Genomic DNA, 26,243 nt, shown 5'->3' with positions numbered 1-26,243 from the left:
GAGAGGGATAATGTCTCTGGCACACATTTTACCTTTAAGATACGTGCAAGCAGTAAACAAAACAAATAATAAACAAACAGGAAATGATCCACACACTGAAGAGCAGCTAGTGAAGTCACTGCTCTCCTGGGGCGCAGTGTTTACAGGTTGCTGAAACTCAGCCCCAACAGAAGGAGTGCTCCTGGTAATTGCAGCAAATAAAACACACACGTTCTGGCAGCAAGATGAAAATTCTAGACTCCCCATGGGAAGTTTCTCACATTCATTCACAACTCTCAACTTACGGGAGGTCCGGGTGGTCCAGGAGGCCCTGGGAATCCTGGCAGACCAGAAGGCCCCTAAAAAGAGAAAAAATATAAAGAATTTATCTTCTTTACCATTTAGACAAAAACATGAAGAGAGAGAAAGAATAGCTACCAAATGCCACTGCAGATTTGTGAATGTGAGGCAAGATATCTCAAATTAGCCTAAATGGCACCTTTCTGTCTGCAGAGGATTCTAGTGCTATCAAGGGAATAACAGATGTGTGTGCAAGGGAGTAGGATGGAAGAATATATTCTGTATCTACATCCCTGCTTCTACTGGCTCTGTACCTCTCCAGTGGAGCCATGGGCATCCAAAAATGATGGTATGCTTTTACAGAATGGGCTCCCTCCAATTAGACTCTTTCTGCTCAACCCTCTTATTGAGGGTGCTGAAAGCACATGCCAATGGGGCAGATCTCTCTTCTCGTGGCACTGACTGCTCTTTTGCTGTTACTCATTGTTGGTAAAAGACCTGTCTGCAAGCAGCTGCACACCAAAGCACTGCACTGTTGACAAGGCTGACCCTACACAAACTGATACAAGGGGGAGCATTGCCCGTGTGCATTTGTAGAGCTTGCAGTGCCTTGTGCATCATGCTTCCAGAACAGAGTAAGACAACAGAAATGAACTTCACTCTTATGTAGTTGTGGCATGCTTCATAAGTGGGAAAAACTCACAGGAGGACCCCGAAATCCATTTCCACCTGGAAGTCCACTGGGTCCTGGAGGCCCCTGTTGAACAGAGAAAAAAGCCTTACACCTTGGTGACCTCATGTAGCTGCCAAAGCCCAGGGGCAAACAGTCTGGCTGTATTCATTTGTCTAATTGCCCAGAGAAGCCCAGCCCCACACCCATCAACTGGTTTGCCAGTGCACTTCTTTCTTCTTGCTCCACCTTCCCATAGAGTTTTCTATTAGCATTGCTACACACTGCCAACATCTGCCCCACTCCAAGAGCCTGATGAACAAAAGCTGCTGCTCCAAAAATGGCCACTTCCAGCAATGACAAGGTTGCTCTGCCTTGAATCAACAGCAGTGATCAGCTGCATTAGGGTATGGATACACAGAAATGGTCCACAAAAGCTGCCAACCTGCAGGACTCCATATCTTCTCCAGATTAAAAAAAAAAAAGCCCCATCTCTTACATAGTAATTTAAACCTCTTTTTTTGAAAAGAATCTCATTACTTACTGGAGGTCCTGGTAGTCCTTTACCCTGGAAACAACATTTGAAAGAGATCACTTAAAAAATGAACATATAACAGGAGGAGCAGTACCTCAGAAAATGCTGCTTAATTTTAATTTTCCTTTCAGTTTTCATAGCACTCTCCTGCCCCCACTTACTGTAATTCATAATCAGAACACAGCTAGAGTCTTAATGAATCCTTTTGTTGCCTCTAGTAATTTGTATTCCTTTTACATCCTTGTTACCTATGAGACATCTCTAAACAAACCCACATACAGTGGTGACAGTGACACAGTAGTGGGACAGGGACATTTATGAAGAAAACATTCTAACTTATTCATCTGCTTTCCCTATCTTCAAACATTTGTTTGCTTTCTGGGACCTTATCTCAGCTGGCACCCACTGGCTGTCCTGTGATGTGAGATCCAGGTGTGGTTCAGGGAAGTGGGGGAACTGAGTTAGCTGTGGCCATCCAACAAAACGAGCACCTATGCACGTCGTGCTGCCACGTCTGGGAAGGGCTTCCATCTGCTGATGGCATTCAAATCAGCATAGCAAGCTCTGCAGTTGAGCTCAGCTTCATGGAAAAACAGATACTGATAATTGCTGGGGAAGGGTGTTAGCTTGTTTAGCATTAATTGAGTGTCTTTGTAGATGCAACAGCAGCTGTATTCAGAAATCCTTAGGCTTGATGCTAAATATGGATATACAGTTACCACTTGATTTGATGGTAAAGATTTAAGGGGGCTTTCTTTACAGAGACATCACTTCTGGTCGTTATGAACTTAGCCTGACTCTTCTATTATTCCATCAATATAGACATCAAAGCTAAATCTGACTTGCCAGTAGATACCAAGACATTTAACATAGCAATATGGATTTCAAAATGAACATAGAATAGTCAGTGGTGTTTGTGCAGCAAAACAGCTTGATATATGAAAGTTTGCTTCATTTACTTATACAATACAAAACACGTTATCTGACAGAAGGAAGGTTTCATATGTTAGTCTTCATCCCAAGTTAGGTGACTTTATAACATCTCTGAGACTAAGAACAGGCTCCACGTCACCAGAACAGCTCAAACACAGATATTTAAATACCTAAAATGATATTTTCACTCATTCAGGTTTAGATCTCTTGATTTGGGATACAAGGCTTCCCCCCCTTCTCTCAGAGCAGACTCTGGCATACAATGACCACCACCCTTACATGCACAGATCTGGGAGTTACTTACAGCTGGTCCAGGTGGTCCAGCAGGTCCTAATGCACCCTACAGAAATGAAACAACAGAGTGCAAATTAGCAGGTCGATCAGAAACTCCCATATGGTAAGACATCAGTGTCTGCTCTGCCTGATAATACTCTGCTTGGAAACTCCAGCAGCATCTGATAGAAACAGCACACAGCTGGGGATGCTCGGCCAAATTTACAGTTACAAGGACAGAAACCTATGGGTAATGATGATCCTGTTGTTATAAATTACTTGATTGAACAATATTCTAAGATAGTAGGGAGCTAAGCTCTGAACTTGCCCCAAAAACTTCCTCCCCCATTTGTTGGCTATGAACATCTAAACATTCACAAACTGCAATTCCATTCATTGAAATATTCATAGTACTTTCATGATGTAGATCCAGTCATGAAATTATCTGGAATCATTTACATGATTTGGATTTGTTCTAGTGTATATTATCACATCATACATCTCCCTGCAGGCAAAGGTTTTGATGGGGCAGCTTCTGCCTTCTCACTGGTTTCGTTGGCAAATCAACTCCCAATCTCCTTTTTGCCATTTAGATTTTTCCTCTTAAGATCACCAAACTCTAGTCAAGCTTATATCTTAGACTCGAATCATTCTTGAAATTGCTGACACAAAATTTGCTTAATTAAAGATGATAAGCTAGCCAGCTTACTCTCAACTCCTCTGCTGCACCGCAGGGCCTTCCTCAGCCTCTCACCAGCTGGACTGACTAAACCTGCTCTCCAAAAGTTCTCAGGATGCTCTACCAAACACGTATGGGGAATGATTTCCTGAGCTGGAAATAAGTCATATCCATCCCTAGGGCCACAGTGATACGAGGGCAGACCAGGAAAGCATCCCAGCACACGGCTGCTCACACTGTGATCCCAAGGATGACTGCAGCCTTTCTTATAATGTTGGGCATACCAAATGAGATTAGAAATGTTTTCACTTGTTAAATCTAAAGAGAAAGATACTGAGGAGCCGAGTGCCTCATTAAGAATAGCCTTGTGAGGGAAGGAGTGTAATCCAATCAAAATCAGCTCTGCTGCAGATGTCAGCTCATTCATTTTTCTTGCAGGTTACTCTGGTTTTCATCTGGTCACTTTTATCTTTAGGCTGAAGTCTTTATACACCAGTGCCTATGGGAAGAGCTGAGATCTCTCCTTGTAAAAAAAAACACAGAATTTCCAGTATCTACACCCTTGCAGTATACTCCTTAAGGGTGATTTACACCCTTAATCCTGCTCCCACAAAAAAAAAAAAAAAAACACAAACTGGATAGGCCCCTTCTGCTTTGCCATTGTTCTCAAAGTACCAAGTGCTGGTCTTTTCCCCTCCTAATATTGAGGGCGTGGGATGGAGCACTCAGTGGTGAACATTTTTGGTGCAGTCATGGATCACCAAACCCCTGAGCAAGCTGATGTGATTCCATTAAATCTTAATGAAAAACTCTAATTTACACCTCTGCTTTAATAACACTGACTCAACTCATTCTCCTGATAACAATGTTCTTTCTCTACTGAAAACAATCTTACCCCGATTTTCCATTTTAAAGCCATATGCTTTACAAATACACAACTATTGAGAGCAGGAAATTCTTGATTAATATGGCATTATGAGTTCATAAATAAATAATGCATAGCTAAAAACAGCCTTCCAGGAGCCCACTTCCATTTGCCAAACACCCTTACTGTCAGGCACTTCAGTTCAGAAATCCATGTCTATTCATAACAAGGCATAGTGCTACGCATGCATTCAATCCCACAGCAGTCAATGGACATCTTTCAGTGATTCCCAAAGGACCCAGCTGCGTTCTTAAGTGCGTGCAAAAGAAAGAAAGTCAGGATAACCATGCCGCCCTTTTAGAGTGATAAAGCTTTTAGAGCTTCTTTTCTTTTTCCAGGCTTTTATTAGTCCAATTAAAACGATTTTCCAGACAGATCACTGACCTTGAAAAACTCCCATAAATGACAACATGCCCCAAGTTTGCCCCATGCTGACAGACTGAGTTAAGAGACAGGGGAAATCACGTCAAATCAGAACACAAAGTTACAGTAACTCTGTGTGCTAGAACACTGTTTGTGTGCTCCTACCAAATACTTGGAGGGGAAGTTCTGGTGCCCAGGAATTATCTGCTCCATTACCCTGCTAACTCAGACTTCATAAGCTGAAGTAGGCATGGCCAAATGTTACCACTGAACGTGAAACAGGGGAACGGAACTTCTCAGTTCTCTGTGTGCTCCTCAACATTTCTATTTTAAAAATCAGAGCTCAGCTTCCTGAAGGTGGTGGAGTCTCATCACAGCCTGAGAGCTGTCAGGGTTTTGCAGTCCTTGAACTCTGGGCAGACAGGTTTGTCATAACAAGAGTGCAGGATGCAAGATTTTTAGTGCAGTGCTGATGAACAGAAGCTCAGAGCTGTGATCAGGATGCTTGGGTTCAACTTTCCCAGAGGCCAAGCTAATTTTGCCTTGCACATGGGAAAGGAAGAAGAGTGTATCAAAGACGCATGGCTGTACCACTCATTGCTTTAACTAAGACAGCAACAAAGAGAGTTTTGTGCTTTGGTTGAGTCTCTGGGGCAAAAAAAAAAAGAAAAAAAAAGATTGAGATATACTGAACATGCTAGAGAGGTCCACCAGCAGCACTACTTTCTTTTTTTAACCTCTACACACTGCAATCTGTGTTGAGCCCATCACTGCAGCCCTGAGTTCAAGAGAACCGTGGACCACCTTGTAACAACCCGTAATGACTTGTGATAGAAGAGAGGAGGATGGCCATGCTGGGTAAAATCTGTGCTGAATGGCTCAGCTACGCTGTGAGCCAGTGTCATAACAGAGGTCAATGTATCTTTCTGGCCCCATTACAGATGACCTGAAGGACACCTGTAGCATCACAGACAGCCATTTCTCTCTGTGGTGTCCTTCAGCAGAGCCGTAATACATACGAAGAAAAGCTTTTTTTTTCTTTCTATATCAACTAGGGAAATTTATTCCAAAGCAGCTAATAATGTCAACCACATGGACAGCCTCAGAATTAATAAAAGGCAAAAGTCTGAACAGCTAATGTAATTTTATCCATAACAGAACTGCAAAATCAGGCTGAAAATAGACCCAAATAGCTTCACTTTGATAAATGTTTTAATTAAGTCCATGGATTGCTTTTTTGGATGCTCAAAATACCACAAGAGATGTTCTGCACTGGTATTTGCACTGAAACTATCCAAAGCTCATTCAAAATCATGCGAAAGAAAGATGGATCCCATGCCTTGCACCTACAGAAAAACCATTTGGGTCTTCATTTCAAAGGTCTAAGCATTCTGCAAGGGTTCACAGATAAATAACTCGCCATCATCAATACCCCAGTGTCACCAATGCACAAAGGTAGGAGGAGTCATCGATGTAAGCAATGACAAAGTTCCATTTCAAGGCACTGGGGATGCAATGTGGTACTCACACGGTCTCCCGGAGGCCCATTTGGGCCAGGAGGGCCATCAGTTCCCGTTAAGCCCTGTGGAAATACAAGAATAAATGTAAAGACAGAGAAACACAGAAACAAGAGCTGTAGGAAACTCCTGTCACTGTCACATACCACCCGTATGTCAAACTTTCAGGAAAGCCTCTTCACTTCCCTCTGTAGTTAAACAGAAGACCAGAAGCAAATCACCTGTACTGTTCCCTATGCATTTTAAGTACAGATGAACACCACCAAGAGATCTTCTTGTTGGAGTTTACTGAGTTGCTGTCCCTCAGCTTTGCTGTAGAAGCTGCCTAAATGCTTCCTCTTAGCCTGAAGTAGAAGAAAATATGCTGGCTATGCTCTGTTATTATGGCAGTAAGTTGTTAAGCTGGGAAAACTTCACTATGTACAGTCACCTGTCCAGGTCTGAACAGAAAAAAAAAAAAAAAAAACAGGCAAGAGAGCAGCAAGCTTCAAGCAAATAAGTAATACTGGATTTCCAAAATCAGGCTCAACTGGTTTGCTTTCAAAATGCCAACAGATGTTCCTATTTCTCCAGCCCTGCCTAGCACGCTTCCCAAGAGCTGCAATGTTTCATTGTAACTGTGCTGTCCTATCAGTTCTGCACCCCAAAATCACTCTCATACTGCTTAGTTCAATCTAAAGATGCTTTCAACTCTTAGAACTTCTCCTGATTTATAAGATGTACCTTCAGAACCCGCTTTATTTCTCCAGTAAATGCATGTTGATGAGATGCAGGAGAACATTCCTGTATATGAAATGCTTCAACAGCTTAAGAGAAGATGACAAAATACTCACGTCTACTCCAGGAAGGCCAGGCAGCCCAGCTTCACCAGCTGCTCCAGGCTTTCCAGGTGCACCCTTTGGTCCCTAAATCAGAAAACAGGCAATTCTTTATACCATAACAAATGAAACGTGTCATGCGTTTTGATGAAGATTACAAGATGGAGATTCATCTGTTGATGCGTTTGTTAATCTTACACCATACAACGTGGAAGAATTACCCCCAAGAGGTGAAATCTGTCATGAACCCATATCCAAATCCTAAATGTGTTTCAGTGCTTTAGCTCAGTTCTCCACAACCCTATTCACAGACACAGCTACCCTTAGGCTGCTCCTAATAGGAAGAAGAAAGGGATAGCATATGCAACACGAACAAAGGGACAGGATACGTGACCCAAAGCAGAGCTATGCCACACTTTTCACCACCACGTGACAGACTGGGAGTTGAAGCAGATCTAAACTGGCACCAAAAATAAACATGTATACATGGCTAGGTGCCAGTTTTTGTTACGCTGGTGATGGGTGAGCTGTAATTCAGGTACAGAATCATAAAATGGCCCGAGTTGAAAAGGACCGTCATGATCATCTTGTTTCAACCCCCATGCATGCACGTCCTCCTCTAGCAATGATACAAAAGAATTTGTTTCTCCCCAGAACCAGTGCTGAGTTAACTTATGGAAATTCTGCTGCAGATCAAGAGGAAAGGGAGCCCTAAGACTTAGCTCCTGTGCACTGCTTCTTCCTAAGAGAACAAATAAGTTGACATCAGCCAGGTAATACTTACTGGTGGGCCTGGCAAACCAGGAGGGCCCGGCTCACCCTGAATAAAAAGAGAAAAGACACCAGTGTTAGTGATGAACTTCTCCCTCCTGTTGGCTTCTTGTGACTGCAGTATGCACAACAGCCACAGTGCTCACACCTCCCTCCATGCCCACTCAAGATTTACCATGCTAAGGATGAAGAAGGTAATGCTATGGGATCCTGCTACCTCCTAAAGCAAGATGAGCCTGGATAACCCTTTTCACATTGCCAGTAGCAGTGCGGGAGGCTGAGCATGTGGGTATCACTAGAGAGTGTTCTGAACCATCCCCAACATCTGCATTTCTTTCCACATATGCTTAGGAACTGTTTGCACTTTGACTTAGCAGCAAGTGAGGCACAGAGGAAGCTGGATGGCTACTGTGATTTTCAAATATCTTCCATGACAAAACAGAGATGCTATGAGATCCAGGTATCCAGGACACACTACGAAATGGTGGCGTTACCAGAAGTTTGGGACTAACAAAAAGGGAAGAAAAGTCTCCAGCAACTTTCTTCATATGACTAAACCTGGACAGGAAAAGCAAATGAACAAAACGCCCAAGTGATTTCAACCTAATCCCACTGCACAACCTGGATGAAATCCAAGTTTTATTTAAAAAAAATAAAGTATTTACTTTAAAAGTGCTCTTTTTTCTTTTTCTGAACCTAATGGAAACTGAATTATTGCCTGGAAGACAATATTTAAAAAGCCTCTGAATTGCTCCTTTCAGCTCAGCCATCCATAATGCCGTTCAGCAGCTCACACAGATCCCAGACAACAAGATATTTGTGTTTTATTGTCAGTCCCTGTAAAAAAACAATTGTCTGCAAAAGACAGGAGCTTGCTGAAACTTGACAGTCTCAGCTCAGTTCCTCGTTTTGTCTGGAGGCAAATCGTTTTGCTCCTCCACGTCCCAGTTTAGGTCCCTGGATGAGGACCTCTACTCCTGGCTTCAGGGTAAGTACTTTAATAGTGTGAGCAGCTCATTTCTTGTGGGTGAGGAGGGGGCACGGGGCATGTTGATATCCTGGAAGAGAAAAATCTGTATGGAAAAAGACTGCTTGCTAACTGAGCAAGGTTAGAAATAACCCATCCTTGCCATTAGTCTGATAATTAGGGGTTATTAGCAGTAAACAAAGGTGTGCAATTTATAGCACAGTTCTGCATTTACTGCGTCGGCAGCGGTGAAGTCCCTGGGCTGTCCCATAGACTGGCTTTGATTTGCTCAGCCATGGATTTACGCACTGTGCTGGTGGCTGATCAATGCTCAGACCAGAGGGACATTACACAGAGGTGGCATTGTGCTCTGGCTTGATGAAGAAACCCTTTTGCTGTTCATTACCCACAGACTTTCCATAAATAGTTATCGTGATCATAGGTGGGGAAGGTCCCTTGCCAAAGGAATGAAAGGAGCAGTTCTTCTGCAATGAATGGCTTGGAAAGGCAGCATCCCTCCTTCACCACACTGCATTTCCAACCCTTTGCACATTTTTTTCCCCCTCACTCCTGTGACGGCATTCCATACAGCGAGGTCACAGCATTAGTAAATGCTGTTTGGGACCATCTTAGACCTTGATCCTGCCATCAAGGACCCCTGAGGGACTCTGCAGGAGCTCCAGAACTTCAGTCAGATGAATCAAAGGCCTAATAAGTGTTTATGCCCTTAATGCCAGATCACTGGGAATTAGAGGCAAAGGTTGTCAGCAAAAGGAAGTGCTCCCCTGGGTGCTTCATGAGAAGGAAGTCAGTTTACTCTTTCTTAGCAAGCCTGCATTAAAGTCAAGCCATGAGATGAAAAGTGGGAGGAAAAAAAAAAAAACAGAGCTTGATTTTTGAACAGCAACAATTGCTTATTAGCAATTTGGGGAATTACATTCCTAGAAATAATTCACAGGAACTTGGCACTAATTCTTTTGATCACAACATGCTGTTCCTATTCCTGGGAGGGAGATTTTGTTTGGTGCTATGTATGAAATGTGAAGCACGTTAAAGGCTGTAATTATAAAGATTTCAGAGGAACTGAATACTGCAGCTCTCAATGAAAGGAAGGAACAACAGCAGCAGCTTCTAGAAATTGTACGTACGGGGCTTATTCCAAGATATTCTGACTAACACAGTTGCATTTTGAGCACCACTCATGGCTTAGGGCCTATGGTACGGAACCACCGAGCACTTTGGCATCACTCATCAATCTCAAAGCAACTCTTCCCACACAGCATCCTTCCAAAGCCATCTGTGAAGCTGATCCAGCTGGAGTGGCCTACAGAATTCAGACAACTTGCATAGACAGGGCCAGAAGAGTTCTGACTGTGCTTTAAAAAAAGCTGCACCATTACAGAAAAACAATGAAGTGCCTTCATTCCTTACAGAATTGACAATACTACTCAGGCTCCATCCATTGCCGCATTTTATATGGCATAACTTTTTGGAGGGTACTGCCAGAAAAACAGCAGCCCTTCAACTGGAACACTGCATGAGCATCCTCAACACCAGCCACAGCTACAAGTCTCTTTTGTGCAGTTCTTTAAAGGTCTGACTGCCTAATTGAACGACAGAAGCTATCTCTGAACAGCTGGCTTCACCTCATGTTAACAGGGCACCTGACTCAACCTGCATCTGAATGAGGGCTGTAGTTTGTGCCTGTTCGAATGGCAGACTGCTCCCACGAAGGCAGAATTCCACGTCTGAAGGTGGGACTGCAAGACTTGTTGCTTCAAACACTGTACTCAGCGGTTTGATTTACTAGGACTAAGTTCTTCACAATAATTAGATGTTAGTCCTGTCCCACTTGCAACTTTCTGAAGCTTTTAGCAGTGGATAAAAAGGTGTAGATTCACTCTATAAGTGTTTCACCAGGTTCCTATTTCCAACAACCATCAGAAGCAATGCTGATGAAGCTCCTGAATAAGGTGTAAAATATGCTGTAGAAAGGAGCAGAACAGCAGGGTCACAGGGATTTGTTTCCTTCCAAAGGCTGTCACCTAGAAGTTGATTACAACCTGAAGTCTGAAGGGCTTTGTCCCTCCCAAATTCTTCTGCATACAAAACCAGTCCCTATTCCACCAAAGTCTGCAGGCCACAGACTCCATGGGCTCCCTGCAGCTGCAAGGAATGTGTTTCCTTTGCCCTCCTCCCCTTAGGCCTTTTATCACAAAGAACAGCAGGGAGATATCAGCTCTGAGCTTCACGTGCTACAAAACCAGAGTGAGATTTCCAGTAAAACAGCTTCCTTTAGTTGAAAGGACGCTTCAGAGGGAATAGCTGCAAATCAATGAGGTTTTCTCTTCAGACCAGCATTGCTCACACAGCCTCTATGAAAGCTCACCACTGCAAACAAAAAAGCTCCTTGTTCACTGCTTACCAGGGAGCTAACGTATATCTTTTTTTTTCCCTTTACATTCTTATCCAAAAGAAAATGACCTGCAGGGAGTAAATAGAGTTTTTCAAGGCTGCTAAAAGGCCCAATTGCAACAAGCACTACTCAAAAGGAGCAACAAAACGGGAAACTGGTCTTCTGTATTTGATACCATGCTGCTGAACATTGATCTGATACTCTAACCCACTGTCACCTACACAGCAAATACAGTTCTTCTCCAACAGAGTCACAGAAGCAATGTTTTATTTCTATGGAGACAGCTATTAAAGGCAATAGGACAAGATTTTTTTCCCGCTCTGATATCTCCTGGGGTACACAGCATTCTACCTACACAGGACACCTACAGAACTGCCCCTTGAAATAAAGGGTTTTTTTGCTGTTTGTGCCACTGAAAGCAACTCATGTCTGAAAACCAGTGGGCCAGATTCTGACTTTGCACATGTCAGTGTAAATTGGAGATGCCACATTGACTCTGTTGAAATAAAACGTAAGAGCAGCGTCCATGTCGAGTTTCTTCAGGCTCTCCATGAACGTGGATGCTCTGAAGCATCACAAACCCCTTTGAGCTACACAACATGCAGTAACACTGACCCACATCGCATTCATGCATTCAGCTTCCCACATTTTTTTTCCCCCTCCTCTCCAGACAGCGAAAGAGAAAAACACAGCTCTGCAGGCACAGCTGTGAATTCTTGTACACATGCTATCTTTATCCTGAATTCTCCTGATATAGGATATGGATCCTACAGTGAATAAGGTCACTCAGTGCCTCCATACTCCATCCTAACTATTGCAGGACAAGATCATCTTCTCCACATCCATCCACCTCTGCAGCATGGCCCAAAAGCTCAGGAGGACCAGCAGCACTCCTCAGCTCAGCTCGCTCTGCCTCTGCTCCACCCCCTCCCTCCCTCTGCCATGTGGCACTCACATCTATGCCGTCCTTGCCAGATGGTCCAGGGGGTCCTCGGGGTCCAGGAGGGCCTTGTGGTCCTACTCTCTGAGAGGATCGGGGGGATGAAGAGGAAGAAAGAGATTATTTTTCCATCAGAATAAACACACAAGCTAACCAAGAAAGCAATCGTTGAGTTTCATAGCTATTTCAAATCACAGGGCCCTGCACCATCCTGGGAAAACTTGGAGCTTGAAGCAAGGCTCTTCGGAAAACGTTTTTAAGTGAGCACAGCCTCAGGGTCTCCAGCCCCTTTAACAGATGAGGAAGGAGAGATGGGAAGCAAATGGGCTTGGTTGTACAGGCTGTGCTCCTCACTGCCTGCAGAAACGATCCTTATGGGGTAGAGGTCCATGGAAAATAAGTGATAATGTGTAGCATTAAAAATGCATTCAGTCCCAGCCTGATGGCTGTGATGGAAACAGAAGGACTCTGCTGAAGTCAGAATTAGAAAAGGAAAAAATTTCTCTGAGCGGGATGTCATTTGAAAATCTGGGAGTTTGGATGTGTAAGGTTGGGGGAAGGAAAGAAAGGTCTGATAAATGACTTGTGTATTGAGAGGACTCCAGAGAGCAACTTGCTTTAGCATTGGCAAAACAAAGGTTTCATTGTGGAAGCAGCTCTGCTCACAGCAGATGAGGGCAGCTCTGAATTTCCAAGCCAGACTGCAAAAATTCCTTACTGGCACAACAAAAAAACTCACTGAGGAGTTATTTCCCCAGGCAAAAACATTAACACCATGCAGGGAAGTTTAATATAGCTTCACAAGCAAAGTGAATAAGGATTAAATACATTATTTCATAAATGCGAGGTTTTAAAAATTCAGAGGGAAAGAATAAAATTCTCTGACTCATGGAGAACCAGATCAGGAGATCCCATAGCAACTCACTGCTTCACTATGAAAGAAAACTGTTTCTCTTGTAACAACTCTTCTTTTCCTTTAGGGCTTTATCTCTTGCAGCTCTAATTGAAAAAAAAAAAACCAGTACTTGCACAGAAAGCGTAAAGCAGCAGCTCCTGCACACAAGAACATGAAGTAAAAGCCTACTGGTGCAGGTATGAAAACAGCTCCTCGGTAGGCACGGAGAGTGGATGCTTTAAATCAACTCTAGACTAATGACCTGCTATTTCCACGTTTCATCCTGTAGTGATAACATACACACATTGCAACATATCTTTCTCTTACACACTCATTTCTTGAGCATAAAACCAATGTGAAAATTCTTACCTGAGCTGATGTTGTGGCTAATAGCTGACAAAGGAAGAGAAGCCCAAGAGTGGGGAATACAGTCATCGTGCCCAGGCTCTGTCTCTCCTTTTTACTCCTGGGCAGCCAAACCGTTTCTCTCCCCCTGGATCTTGGCTTACAAATGAGACTTCTCGCCTCCAGATAAACCTGCAGCTCCCACTGGAGGGGCAGAGCTCAGGAGCAGAAGCAAGAGGGGCTGAGCCCAGAGGAAAGAGAAGGCTTTGCAAGGAGGTGGGAGCAGGAGGGGGAGCAGCAGGCAGTCATGAAGAGAGGCTCTCATTCATGCCCTGCTGGGCAGCCCCAGCAAGCAGGGAAGAAACATAAGGAACAGCTGAACTATAGACACAGGAGAAAATTCTGCATCTCCAGCTGGAAATACATTGTTCCCTAGGTCTCAGATGAGGCATTTCTCAAAGCGCATCATCACTTCAGTGCTGGACAGTCATCCACTGCCTGAGGCTACTTGAAAAAATTATTATACATGTAACGAGTGCAAAAATTACAGAGAAATGCACTTACTGCTTTGTGAGATGGCTTGTTAGCTCTGCCACAACTGGTTTTTTTGTTTTTCCTCGAGGGAAACCAAAGAACGCCAGGCTTATTTCTTGAGGAAGTGATGAATCCTGACCAGAGGACAGATGATTACAGAGACACAAGCAGGAAGAAAGAAGGAGAAATTCTTGGAACTACAAGGAACTAAGGAAGAATTGCCTCTGAAATATTTGCAAGGAAGGAACAGTGCAGCGGTTGCCAACTTGATCCCCAAAAGGTGATCCCAAACAGCAGCCTGTTCACAATGAAGCAGACAGCTTCAGGCTTCCCTTTGTGAATTAAAGACAACTTCATCCAAAGCAATACTTGGAAATGGAGTGACTAAACCAGAGGACTCATCAGGACTGGAATAAAACAGCTAATTTGGTTAGCAAGAAAAGAGCAGTAGAAAACCAAGGCTTTACAAATTTAATCCCAGACTTCTATTTGACATCCTTACGCCAGGTTTGTATGAGCAAATAGTGCATGTCTGCCCAGCTCTCCAGCAGCCCATATTTCACCACCAGCTTTTACAGAGAGTTAGAGGGCTCAAACATTTACCAGCATCTACAAGAATTTTTGAAACAGTCAGCCAGGGACAGAAAAGGAGAGTGTGCCTGTCTGTGTTCACACGGCTTAAAAGTAAATGGAATGCTTTTTAGACAGCTCAAACCCCACAGGAACTTCACAGCTCGTACCTTCTCCTTCACAGAGACCAACTGATGGCAAAGCTAATCCAGCTTTCCCCAGCTCCTCTCAACAGCCATGGCATGCATTTGTTGAGTAAGATGAGGGAAGGATGACATTTTTTAGCTCAGAAAGCATTTTCTGAAAAAGAGTTTTATCTCATGTCCCAAAGGGAGAGGCCCTGCAGCTGAAGCTTCCATATGCACACTGGAAACTGCTTGAAAGGGAAGTCCTGGTTTATTCTACAGAGCATCACTGTAGCCTTCCACCACATACACTTGGGAGGTTCCAAAGCAACAGCAGATGGCTGCAGGATGGGTTGGTAGATGAGATCCATGGTCACATCCTGCCCTCAAAGATGAAAAACGTAAGTGGAAACTGGTATGCATTAAATACATGCTTTAATAGGTGACGTTAATGCAACAGACTGTCATACAGCTCTGAGTGCTGAAAATACATCCTGTGAACTCACTGCAAACACCTACAGCCGAAACTCTAAACTGAACACAACAGGGAAAGCTTTGTTTTGAGCACTTCAGACTAGGGCTCACTGTCAAATCCCATTAAACAGAAGACAAACTGCACATTACCATACAAGATTTATGACTGATGCTCCAGCTGAGCATATATTCACAATGAAAATGTCATTAAATAAAATACTCAAATCTGTACAAAAAACCATGATTAACAATTCTTTATGAACCTTTCATGACAGAATTTTTACTCAACATCTTCAAGTTTTTATATCTGTAGAGCTAAGTGCATTCTTATTGGCTATTTAATACCACCTTTTCATAAGAAAGAAAATATTTTAAAAACATTGAAGCCTTTTTCCAGCACATGTGTGACCATCACCATTAAATACTAAGCTTGCAGACTTCTCTTCCCACACGTGAGGATACGATGTGCTGAAGCAGGGCCTGCAGCCTGGGGAGGAAAATCACAGATCAAATTCCTTGAAAGATGAAGCTTCTAACAAACAAAAAGCCAAAGCAGAGAGGCCAAACGCTGCACAGGCTGCTGCATCTGCTCTCTGGTGAGTTGGGGGAGCCTCTGTCACCTACACGAAATAAACACCTCCTAGAAACACCAGAAGTAAAACAATCTGAGCAAACAGTATGTCAGACTTCTCTGTTCAACAGCTGGTGAAAGCGTTTCCTCTGCTTCACGAAATGGATCCTCTGCTGTAAATCTCTCTGAGCAGAAGTGCTGAATTGTTTAACATTCCCTCAGACTCGGTTGGACCCTACACAAGTCAGGCAGAACAGCTAGCAGAGAGGTCAGTAGCATAAAGGCAGGAGAACAGTGGGCGAGGTCTGAAAGTAAATTGTTGATGGCTGTAAATGAATGAAGCAGACAGGCATATCCCCTCCAATTAAAGCTTCAATTAACTGACCCACAACAAAGCTCCAGCAGAAACCAGACATGCTGCACTCAAGCACGACCTCACAGTCTGACAAGCTGATCATTAATGGTAGAATGATCCTGCCACAACTGGGATGCAGGTTAGAGCTGAAACATCCAGCTTCATCCAGCAGGCCAGCAGAAAAGAGCCCCTCAGGTCGCTTCAGTAGCAACAAAATCAGAGAAAACACAGTGACAGAAACGTTTGTTCCATTTTAGCAATCAAGGAAGAAAGGGCTTTGCATCAGCAGTGGGTAAGTTTACGTGGAAGACAACAGTGGAAAAAGCTGGGGAAGAGGTGCTCCAGACAGCTTTATGCAAAGTCTGAAGTTTTTTCTCTTAGAAACCCGTAGACCATTTGTATTCTCAATAAATTCAACAAGCACTATGAAACCACAACTGCAGAGGATAAAGAAAACAAGTAGCCCGATGTTTTTGCACCATGGAGAACATTATCTGTACACAAAGGTTAATATCGGTCAGAGACACATCAATATTACACATTTTATCCTGGTCTTAATTCAAACTTGTTTTCTTACAGGAGGAGAGGCAACAAAACTCTGACACGATGCAAGATCTCTCATCTCTTTATATGATATTCTCATCTCTTTCAGGCAAATGCCCCAGGAAAGAGACACCTCTGCAGGAATAAATCTTCTGTGAAGGTGCTGCCTTCCAAAACAACCAAGAATTTATATGGCAATAGAAAGCTCTGGCAAATTAGATCATGTTATCTTACATTAAACTTCATGTATTTATTAAATACTAATTCGAACAAGGAATCTGATCAACATTCTCCTTCTTTAAAAAGGGACATACCAGAAGCAAAGCAAAGTGCAAAAATCCCTGTTGCTCCAAGAGAATTCTGAACATCAGATAAAAAATAGGAAAACAGACAACACAGCTTGTTGAGGAAGATGACTAATTTAAAGTTTTCCTCTGTAGGGTAACCAAGTACTGGTTCTCAGCAAAGTCACTACTGATGACCTTATCAAAGTGAGGAAGGGTGAAAATGAGACAGGGGTGAGCCTGAATCAGTCCAGTCAACGTTTATTTTCTCCATAGTGTACAGCTCACAGAAGTTGGCTCTCAGCAGCTAGGGCAGCACACCTCTGCCTGGTCGAGTGCTCACCGTGCTGCTCTCACACTGTTGCTATGTGCTCTTCACCAGGCTCTGCCACACGCTCAGAGCTATCCGTTCTTTGTATTGCAACCTCAGTACTGCCTTGTTCAGCACAAGAGGATGCAACGCTCTGCTCAGGACTCCCTGGAATTTGTTTGCTGCCTGTGGCTTTTGCACCTTCTTTTTCACTCGCATTTGCTGTGTTTTTATGCTGTTCTTCCCCACCTGCCTCACTGTTGCCTTCCAGGGGGGTGGTGTTGCAGGGGTGCTCATCACTCTTTGCTGTGACTTGATCTGCACTCGACTCCAAGCCATCGCTCACTGGAGAAGTCTGAGCAGTGCTGGGAAGCACGGAGGCAGCCGAGGAGTTCAGAGCCCCACCATTTGCACTGCCCTCAGCCTTCTCACTCATCTCCTCCACAGCTGCCTTTTTCTCACCGACTTTTTCATCTTCAGTTTTAGCATTTGAAACAGATGGATGTGACTGGGCACTGTGAGCAGGTGGGGCCATGTTCAGATTTATGGCCAAGTTGAATGTTTTATTTCTTTGTGTTCTTTTATCAACTTTCCTCCTTTTTACAGCAGCATCACCAGCCTCTGGCACTGTTAAGTCTTTGGGGTTTGTATTTTCTTCTTTTGGTGTTTCTTGGTCCTGTTCTGATTGTAAGAGTGGATCCAAGGGGATTTCTGCATCAATTGCACATTCTTCCAGATTACTGGAGATTCTTTCAATATCAGAAGGGCTTTTCAGCTGCCCACTCTTTATGTCGTCTGCCAAATTTGCATCCAGTTTTCTCTTCTTGCTCTCCTTTGCACAGTCATTCTCTGTTGCATCCTGCAATTCAGCCTCACTGTTGCAATCCTTTTCCTGCTCGGCAAATGGAGTTTTTTTCTCATCCTCATCCTCCCCACCTTTTGAAACACATTTACTTATCTTCTCCATCGTGTCCTCTTCATTTGCTTCAGTTTGCAAGTCGGCAGCATCTCCAGCCTTCCGTTTCTCCCCCAGAGACTGGCTCTGACCCTCTTCCACTGAATCATCAATCTTTTTACCAGGAGTTTTCTGTTCATTTTCAGCCTTTTGGTGCAACTTCGACTTGGTGGAGCGGGGTCTGTACTTCAAGAGTTTGTCATGGGGCCCCCACACAAAGCTGCCTTGAGGTTTGTAGTGCTGCCAAGCATAGTGGACTAGTTCTCTTCTCTTCCGTTTGCTTCTGATGGTGAACAGGAAGTAGTCCAAGGCACTTCTCTTGACATTTGGTAATGTCTCATTAACAAGAGTTTCTGTTAGGAAAAACTTAACCAAGTGCACTTGATAGTGTTCATATCCCAACTCCCCCAGGCACTTCAGGATGCGAGTAATCCGTAAATTGTTGTGGCTAAACCTGAGACAAACAGATGATTAAAGTTAAGTGAAACCTTTACAATCCCGAGGTCACAATGAACCTCTGGGGCACCTGCAGAATGTTTTGTGTACTGCTGAGCGATCTGTAAAAGACTATTTCACAACACAGATGGAAATACGGGCTTGTCCTACTTCTAATGCACTTACAGCAACTATCTGCAGCAGTACCTTCCTAACTCCAATTGAAATTAACTCAATTACTTGGAAACTTTTTGACTTTCTGAATCACCCACCAGTAGAAAACAGTCACCATATTGGGTCATGCATACAAGACCATGCAGCCCAATATCCTGTCCCTGACTGTGGTAAGCTTTGCATCAACAACGCCTTGATTTGTCAGGCACAGAAGATTTTCTTGACTTTGGCTTTTTTTTCTTCTCAAACAAGTGCACGGCTGTAGGTAAATGATCAGCAGTACAAACAAACAAAGACTCACCGGTTCAAGTTGAGAAATCTTTCAGCCCAATTCTCTGCTCTCTTGAGTTCTCCAGTTTCCTGGTTCACTAAAATTATTCCATAAAATCTCAACATGAGTTGATAAGCACGTATAAACCTTTCCATAACTTCCTCTGACTTCTTCAAGGCCTGAAAAAGAGAAACCAATGAGTACAAGTTGCAATTCCCTCATAACCTACATCCCTAAGCAGGATTTGAATGCCAAACAAAGCTTAATTATATCACTTATCACTTCATTTGCTGCTGCTAGCAACTGGCAGACACACAAGACAGACAACTACTAATCAATGCTTGAACAAGACTTGTTCATACCAGGGCCCCAAGAAAGCAAGGGGGGAAAAAAAGCCCTACACTTTAAACATAAGTCATTTAGAGAAAATTCTAACATTCTTCAGATTAAAAAAAAAAAAAAAAAAAAGGCACATAAGCTTTAAATACCTCAATTTCTTGACATGTGAGTGGCTTCGCACGAAAATTCATCCCATGTTCACGTAAAGGAAATAGCCTAAGAAGAAAGAAGTTTTCAGCCCAGATGAGCAAAGATGATATCCAACCCAGGGAACCCACTTTCTTAAAACTCAAATGATTCCAGAAATTGTGAGATCACAGGAATCTCACGGAGAGTTCATATTCCTATGAACACAGAAATAGTTAATTAGAAGACAAATCCCTTCCATAGAAGAATTGTACACAAAGGTGATAAATAACAGCACACTTCGCATATTTCCATCCCTCACTCCAGTAAAACTTTCTTCTGCAGTATGTTAGAAGACCAAGCATTACTAAGACCTATTACCACAGCTGCACTGGGAACCTGTGTCTTCAGGATTTCCAGAGCATTGCTTCCAGAGGTACAGAGAGAAAAAAAAAAAAAAATTGGCAAGTTTCACTTAAGAATAATTCTAGACTTTGTGGGAAGGTGAATTCAACAGCACATATACAACTGACACAGGCACAATATTCACACAGGTATTTTACCACTGTATGTAGGAATGGTTTTCTTCCAGAACCTCATAGTTGTCCCACCAAGATTCAAGCAGATCTTCAATATGCAAACCTGAAGAGAAAATACAAAACTGAGGCAAGAATAAATGAAACCAAATGAAAACTGAAGTTAGCCAGTCATTCAAGACAGTTCATTACCCATAGCCAGGGGTTAACATTCAGGCATTGGTTTATCTACTGTACAACTATACTGAGAAGTCAGAATAATTAAAAAAGAATCATGTATTTTTTTTTTCAAACCATCGAACGGAAAATTAAAGAAAATGCAGCAGGAACAAAGACATTTTAAAATGGAAATTGTAGAGGTTGGTTTTGTTTTTTTTTTTTTTTTTCCCCATTTGGTTTCTGTTTTCATGGTTGTTCCACATGGATTATGCTACACTTCCACCAACTCCAACAGCCACAGTAGAGCTGCACTGAGCAGTCATCAAGCAAGGTACTCACCGTGGGGCATAAAAGCAATCTCATTTTTGTAGAAGCTCAAGTTCCACATATCTTCTTCCTCGTCAGTTTCTGATTCTATCAAACCCTGGAAATGAGAACAAGAAATCAACAAGCAGCAGTAATGCAGTACTCACCTCAGCACTTCTCCTTCCCTCACATCGGAAGCACAGGCTAAGTCCTTGAAACCTCTGGGAAATAACAGCTTGTTTTTGATGCACCCACACCAACATTATCCCTTTACCTCATAAACTAATCCTTTAAAGCTACAAGCCTCGGTGTAAAGATAAAAGGGCATCTTCAAACCTAGAACACATTCCTAAACTTAGCATGCAAAGAGGAAAAGCCATGAGAGCAGGTGCACTATCACAAAGTCCATACCGGGTAACGATGCCTGTATCTCTGCAAGTCCCTTGCTGCATTCCAGTTGCGCCTGCCTGAGATCTAGAGAAAAGTCACAGATCAGACACCCAGGATAACGTGGTCTTCTGAAAATAAAAATCTAGTCTGAACTCAGCATTTCTCACGTGTTCCCCTGTGCCCACCAGTCTACAGCACCCCAAGAACAGCCAGTTCCTATTGGAGTTAGCTAAAAGATTTTTCTTCCCAGTTTTATTGGGCTCTTCGTGTTTGATGTCTGCCTTCTATCCCAGGCAGGTTTTCCTACAGAGCTAGCTGGAAAGTCCCTGAATGATAAATCTTATTTTGTTTGTTAACTCAGAAAGTTTTAAGTGGACAAATTAAGGTCTATCTGCCTGTCCCTGAATCATTACATGCTTCAGTCAAGAGAGATCAGACTTTAAACTGTAGAATTCAAGATGCATAAAGATTATTTAAATTCAGGACTCTTCTTTCCTCCAGACATTATTCAGCATGCATTTTGCTTCCTATTCTAGAGCAGTCCTGCTGATCTGGCATTGTGCTCCTTTAGATAACAACAGCCACATGGTCACACTAGGTATTTGTTTTATTCTCATAATAATCATCATTTTCATTGCTGCTCATGTCTCCAAGTAACCTAACTGTGTGCCAAGCCTACCTTAAAACTCCTCTGAAACAATGGTGATGAATTGGATCTTCTTTGTCCCTACAAAGAGAAGGCGTTTAGAAGGAAACATACTGAAACAAAACAAAATAATACAGTAACACCAAATGCAGAAACCCACAGCAGTAATTCACATGATCCCTATTAGTTGCCAAGTGACAGATTTACCTAGTGACAACTGAATTAACATGGCTTTATTAATCCTTTAAATTACTATAGAAAATAAATTCTGTGCTGCCACATTTGCCTGACAGCAAGGTATCAGGCTCTCCTTGCTACAGGTGTATGCTGGATTCATTATACTCATAACACGTACAAAGAAATCACAAAGAACACTCTTGTTTGTTCTGAACAGTGGAAGTGAAAGTTGCAAACAATGTCATTTTTAAAAAATGTATATTTACAATTAAGTGCATCACTCCCATGGTAAGAGATTTTTGTGACAACTCACAAGCAGCAGAGGCTGAATTTTGCTGAGTGCTACACCATCTTGTCTCAAACCATGACAAGACTGAAAAGCACTTGCAAACGTCAAGGCACAACCATCAAAACGAACAAGATTGCTTGTGATAAAAGGATCCACCTGATGCAAAGCACACAGAAGCTAGAGGGTTCAGCAATAGCCAACCAGAGCTGAGCCTTTGTGAACAGGGATGAGGCAGGCAGAATCTTGCAAAATAAACCCTCTAAGAAACTTAGAGGAAAGAAGCAGCAATTGGTCTATCAAGTTATTTGAAAGCTTCACTTGCTACTATTTAACTTCCTTTGCCTAGAGAAAAATAAAAAGGAAAACCACTTTGTATCGAGCAGTAAACAGCCATAAGTGATTCCACTAAGGCAGGAGCAGGATGAGATTTCCCAACACCTCTTTGTAATGAAGTAATCCCTCCAACTGCCCTGCCCACCGTTAGCACTTGAAACTAGAAGCAGGCACAGCAGTGGGGAGATGATCAATGAAGAATTTTTAAAATTACATTTAAATATATGCATTTACACATTATGGTCCCCATTCATTTGGGTGACAGGAATTAACACAAACCTCCAGGTTTGTGTAGTTTTTTTGTTTGTTTTTTTTTTTAATGTAATAAACTGTGATGTGACCTAAAATAATATCTGTCTACACTGCAATACATTTCCCACAGCCACATACTGCACACAGGATTAGAAACCAAGCACTGGTATCCCATTGCTGCAACATCCCTTGCCAATAGAGCAGCTAGAAACACATGTAACTACAAAAAGCTGTGCTATGCAGTTAATATTTGGAAAATAAATGTGGCTGCAAACGTAAGATTGAGATATCTACTCAGCCAAAGCAGATCAATATTATTCTTTCATTCAAGATGTAAGCACTGACCAAGATTTAGAGCTCTGAGATTCATCAGTGCTTTTAACTGTAAGTTTTGAGCTCCACAGATTAAATCCTGATTCATGGGGAATTAATGAGAACTTAACTGCCAAATACAGAGGAACCAATTTCAGACGTTCCTTACACTTCAGAATCAAAAACAGTGGCCTTTAACACAGTTAGCAGAGCTAGATTAACAGGAAAATAGTTTTAATTCTGAAAAATGACTGGTTTGCTAAAGAATAAGCATAAATACAGAGACAGACACAGTGGTGTAAGGTGCTATCGGGCTGCTTCAGAAAGAAGCTGGGTCAAGGAAGCAAGCAGGCTGGAGCACAACATAAGGAAAAACAACATGGGGAAGCAAAGAGCAAGAACTCAGCCCTCTGCCCATGGAGGTGTTGTCCCTGATTTCTGCAGACTTCAGTACAAGCCACACAGAAATGTGACCTTCACTTTCTTTCCAGATTACGGAGACATACTTGTACACATAAAAATCAAACCTTATTTCTCACAACACTCATAAACAACTTTAGGTGGGATTCCACCTCCAGCACTGCTGAAGCATCAATCAGAACGTGCACTGTTTCATGAAGAGCATGAGGAGAGCAGAGAACAAAGCTGGAGAGGGTAACACCAACTGTGTGTTTGGCTGGAAACTGGAGATCAAATCCAACTGAAAGGGCTGAAAGGACGCAGAGATTATCAACAAGAAAGAAGACAGTCTTAGAGCAGCAATGGAAGCCTTCCATTTGGGGATAGTTAGGAGATGGCAGAACTACAGGGCTTGTTACGAAGCTCTGAGCAATGCAGCACAAACCCCATGCGCTACAGCAGATGAAGAGGTAATCTCTGAAGATGAGCATAAGCCCCAAGATGTTCTGTGGTCACTCTTAGAAGAAGCTTACAGCACTGGAGTGCAAAAGAGTTAAAAAGACCCCTGCAGAAATTTTTAATTACAAATATGGGGTATTTGCAGAGAAATAAGTGGCATGCAAGCAAGAATTTGAAGGTTTTGAAAGGTAGTGAAAATAATAAAAAAAACCCTCTAACCTCAGTATTGAATAAATACATTAGCAGCTTCAGGAATATAGTATACCATCTAGGCTGAGGGGAGAAGAATTAAAGTTAGTGTAATACAAGCAGAAGTAGGAACTTATTTTGGAACCTGACTCATGGCTTTGGCAAGTTGCACAGACTTAAACCAGAAGATGCACTTTCTTTTTGTGCTCATTCTCATTCCCTTTAAAAAGGAATCAGGCACTGTAAGACAGAGGTGATAATACATCCATCACTGAAGGAAGAGCTCCACTTTAAAGGTGAAGAACAGTATTCCAGGGGCATAAGTCCCAGAGACAACATCCTCCTCAAGGCAAAGCAAAAAAACCAGTCCGTGCTTTTACTGGTGTCACAATCCAGAAGTTGCTCTAAGAAAATAAAAATCTAAAGAACAAACATCAGAAAACACAATCTGAAAGTCCAAAGGATTTTATCAGGTTTTAAAACTTGTAAACAAAACCAGATCTCTAATCAAGAACAGCAGAAAATTGACCATGTGCCATCAAACAACGCAAACCACATAAAGGAACAGGCAAGGATCTTCCATTCCACCCAAAACACTGTGACCTCACAAAGATCTATGTAAATAGCTAAGGCCTCACTGCATCTCCATGAAGATGTGCATGCCCAGCTGCTCTATTTAAACTTCGATTTTGTTTGCAAAGTATGGGGGGTGTGGCTTTGTCACTGGTGTTTGGAATATCGTGGTGCATAGAAGTTATATATATATATATATTTTAAATAAGGTTATTTTATTCACTTAGTGTTTATAGAAGAAAAAAGATTAAAGTTTAATACTAATATATTAGTAGTAGAAACTTTATTAGTTTCTAATATATTAGAAAGCTTTATCTGCTTGTTCCCACCCTGAGGATATGCATGCATCCCTGAAATGAAACCAGAAGCAAAAGATCAGTTTTCGTTTCCCCAAAACAGGAGGAGATAACAGTGTTTCTGCTGGATCCATAAAAGGCTGAAGAAGAGTTTTGCATTTGCAAAGCAACCTTGTAGAAGAAATTACTGACACCCATTTTCCAACAAGAACACTGGTGCTAAAGATAGCAGCTTCAGATTAGACAGGCTCCTCATAAATTAAAGTTGAATCAACGTAAGAAAATGGAGACAAATGGAGACAAGTGTTAATGTGTTGCAGCATATAACTGCAGTTCTGAGAACATCAACGGATCTTTTCAGAGCTGCTATATAATATCTCCCATAAGAAAAAAAAAAAAAAGGGAAAGAAAAACTTACAGCTCACTTTAGTAATGGTCTGATGGTTCTCCATGGCATGAAAGAGAAAGGACACTGTAGAGGACATCAACGTAAAGCAAGGACCTGATGCAGACACCATGCTATTGTGCCGAAACAGCATCCATAAGAAAAGGAGAAAACGTGCTGCACCATGCAGAAGACAAAATGTTATTTATGGGGTAAAGCAGCCACGCCACAGGGTGTGAGGGCAAAGAAAACACGAAAACCCTGCACATTGCAGCCTACTGAAAGTTAGTTTTAAAGCTCCAACACAACTCTGCTGCTATCTGAGTCGCAAAGACATCATTTCCAAATGGGCCTCAGACTGCCTCTTCTCTCGAGGTTATAAGATTGGCTTCATCGAGATGAGGACAGAACTACGTGCTAATGATCTCTGCCAGAACATACAAACCTTCTGACTTATTTTAAGCTTCATCTGCTCCAGTCCCCGGCTGTAAATCGGGATAGGAAGGAAAAGGGGCCCAAAATACAGGCACTACGAAAAGCAGCCGGGCCAGGAAGATGCAGAAGATGCACGGACAAGGGGAAACGCGTCGAGGAGCCGGGGGCTGGAGCCGGAGGAGGCGCTCGGACAGGTGCACGCAGGGCTCTGCCGCCCGCCCCGCCCAGCCCGGTGCCTCCCGCCCGGCATGGAGCGGGCTGAGGAGCCCCGCTGGACCTGCCGGCACCCACCTGGGCCTGCCGGGATTCCCGTGGCGAGCTCAGCACAGACTTCTCCGCATCCTCCGGCTCCTCCCCGGCGGCCGCCTCCGCTCCCTTAGGCTGGCCTTCATCGCCATCCTCGTCCTCCTCCTCGTCGTCGTCTTCCTCCCAGGTGGAGTCATACCTCCAGAAGCACGTCTCGTCCCCCTCCTCGTCCTCCTCCGCTCTGAAACTGAACCAGGCCGCCATGGGAAGCCGGGTAGGGGAAAAGGAAAGCGAAAGGAACGCCGGGCCGGCCCGCACAAAGCCGGAGCACGTGGGTCGGGGCGGAGGAGGAGGAAGCCCGGCACGCCCCGCCCCCTTCCTGCGGCGTGACGCCCCATTGGGCAGCAGGCGGCTCCGCGCGGTCCTAGCGCCCGCCCGCCCGGCCCGCGGGAAGAGAGGAGGGAACGGC

The 26,243-nt window shown here is 43.1% G+C and overlaps 2 protein-coding genes across 3 annotated transcripts in view; both read right to left on the bottom strand.

The window, feature by feature from the left end:
* The window catches only part of COL9A3 (collagen type IX alpha 3 chain), a 33,581-nt gene extending 18,755 nt beyond the window's left edge, over positions 1–14,826 (bottom strand). Inside the window, exons 1-9 of the mRNA XM_003212026.5 lie at positions 13,351–14,826; positions 12,102–12,170; positions 7,777–7,812; positions 7,008–7,079; positions 6,186–6,239; positions 2,722–2,757; positions 1,494–1,517; positions 983–1,036; positions 285–338 (exon numbers count right to left, since the gene is read on the bottom strand). Coding sequence (XP_003212074.1) covers positions 285–338; positions 983–1,036; positions 1,494–1,517; positions 2,722–2,757; positions 6,186–6,239; positions 7,008–7,079; positions 7,777–7,812; positions 12,102–12,170; positions 13,351–13,416 — 465 coding nt within the window. The 5' untranslated portion in view covers positions 13,417–14,826. The remainder of the gene's footprint in view (positions 1–284; positions 339–982; positions 1,037–1,493; positions 1,518–2,721; positions 2,758–6,185; positions 6,240–7,007; positions 7,080–7,776; positions 7,813–12,101; positions 12,171–13,350) is intronic.
* A 1,892-nt stretch (positions 14,827–16,718) lies between these two features.
* OGFR (opioid growth factor receptor) lies at positions 16,719–26,141 on the bottom strand. 2 transcript variants are annotated; one of them, XM_085241328.1, is made up of 9 exons: positions 25,820–26,141; positions 23,870–23,923; positions 21,463–21,510; positions 20,805–20,867; positions 20,427–20,511; positions 19,956–20,034; positions 19,416–19,482; positions 18,958–19,106; positions 16,719–18,501 (listed from the first exon to the last, which is right to left on the bottom strand). In XM_085241328.1, the coding sequence occupies exons 1-9, from the start codon at positions 26,036–26,038 to the stop codon at positions 17,136–17,138; spliced, it is 2,130 nt and encodes a 709-aa protein (XP_085097454.1). In that variant the 5' UTR covers positions 26,039–26,141; the 3' UTR covers positions 16,719–17,135. The 2 variants fall into 2 exon arrangements, with proteins under 2 accessions (XP_085097454.1, XP_085097455.1); XM_085241329.1 differs by lacking the exon at positions 23,870–23,923 and having other exon boundaries at positions 25,820–26,139.
* Positions 26,142–26,243: the final 102 nt, after the last annotated feature.

This window comes from Meleagris gallopavo, chromosome 22 (genome assembly GCF_905368555.1).
Source record: "Meleagris gallopavo chromosome 22, MGAL_WU_HG_1.1, whole genome shotgun sequence".
Lineage (NCBI taxonomy): Eukaryota > Metazoa > Chordata > Aves > Galliformes > Phasianidae > Meleagris > Meleagris gallopavo.
Note: the sequence above shows the minus strand (reverse complement) of the source record. Positions and strands in the feature narration are given on the sequence as shown.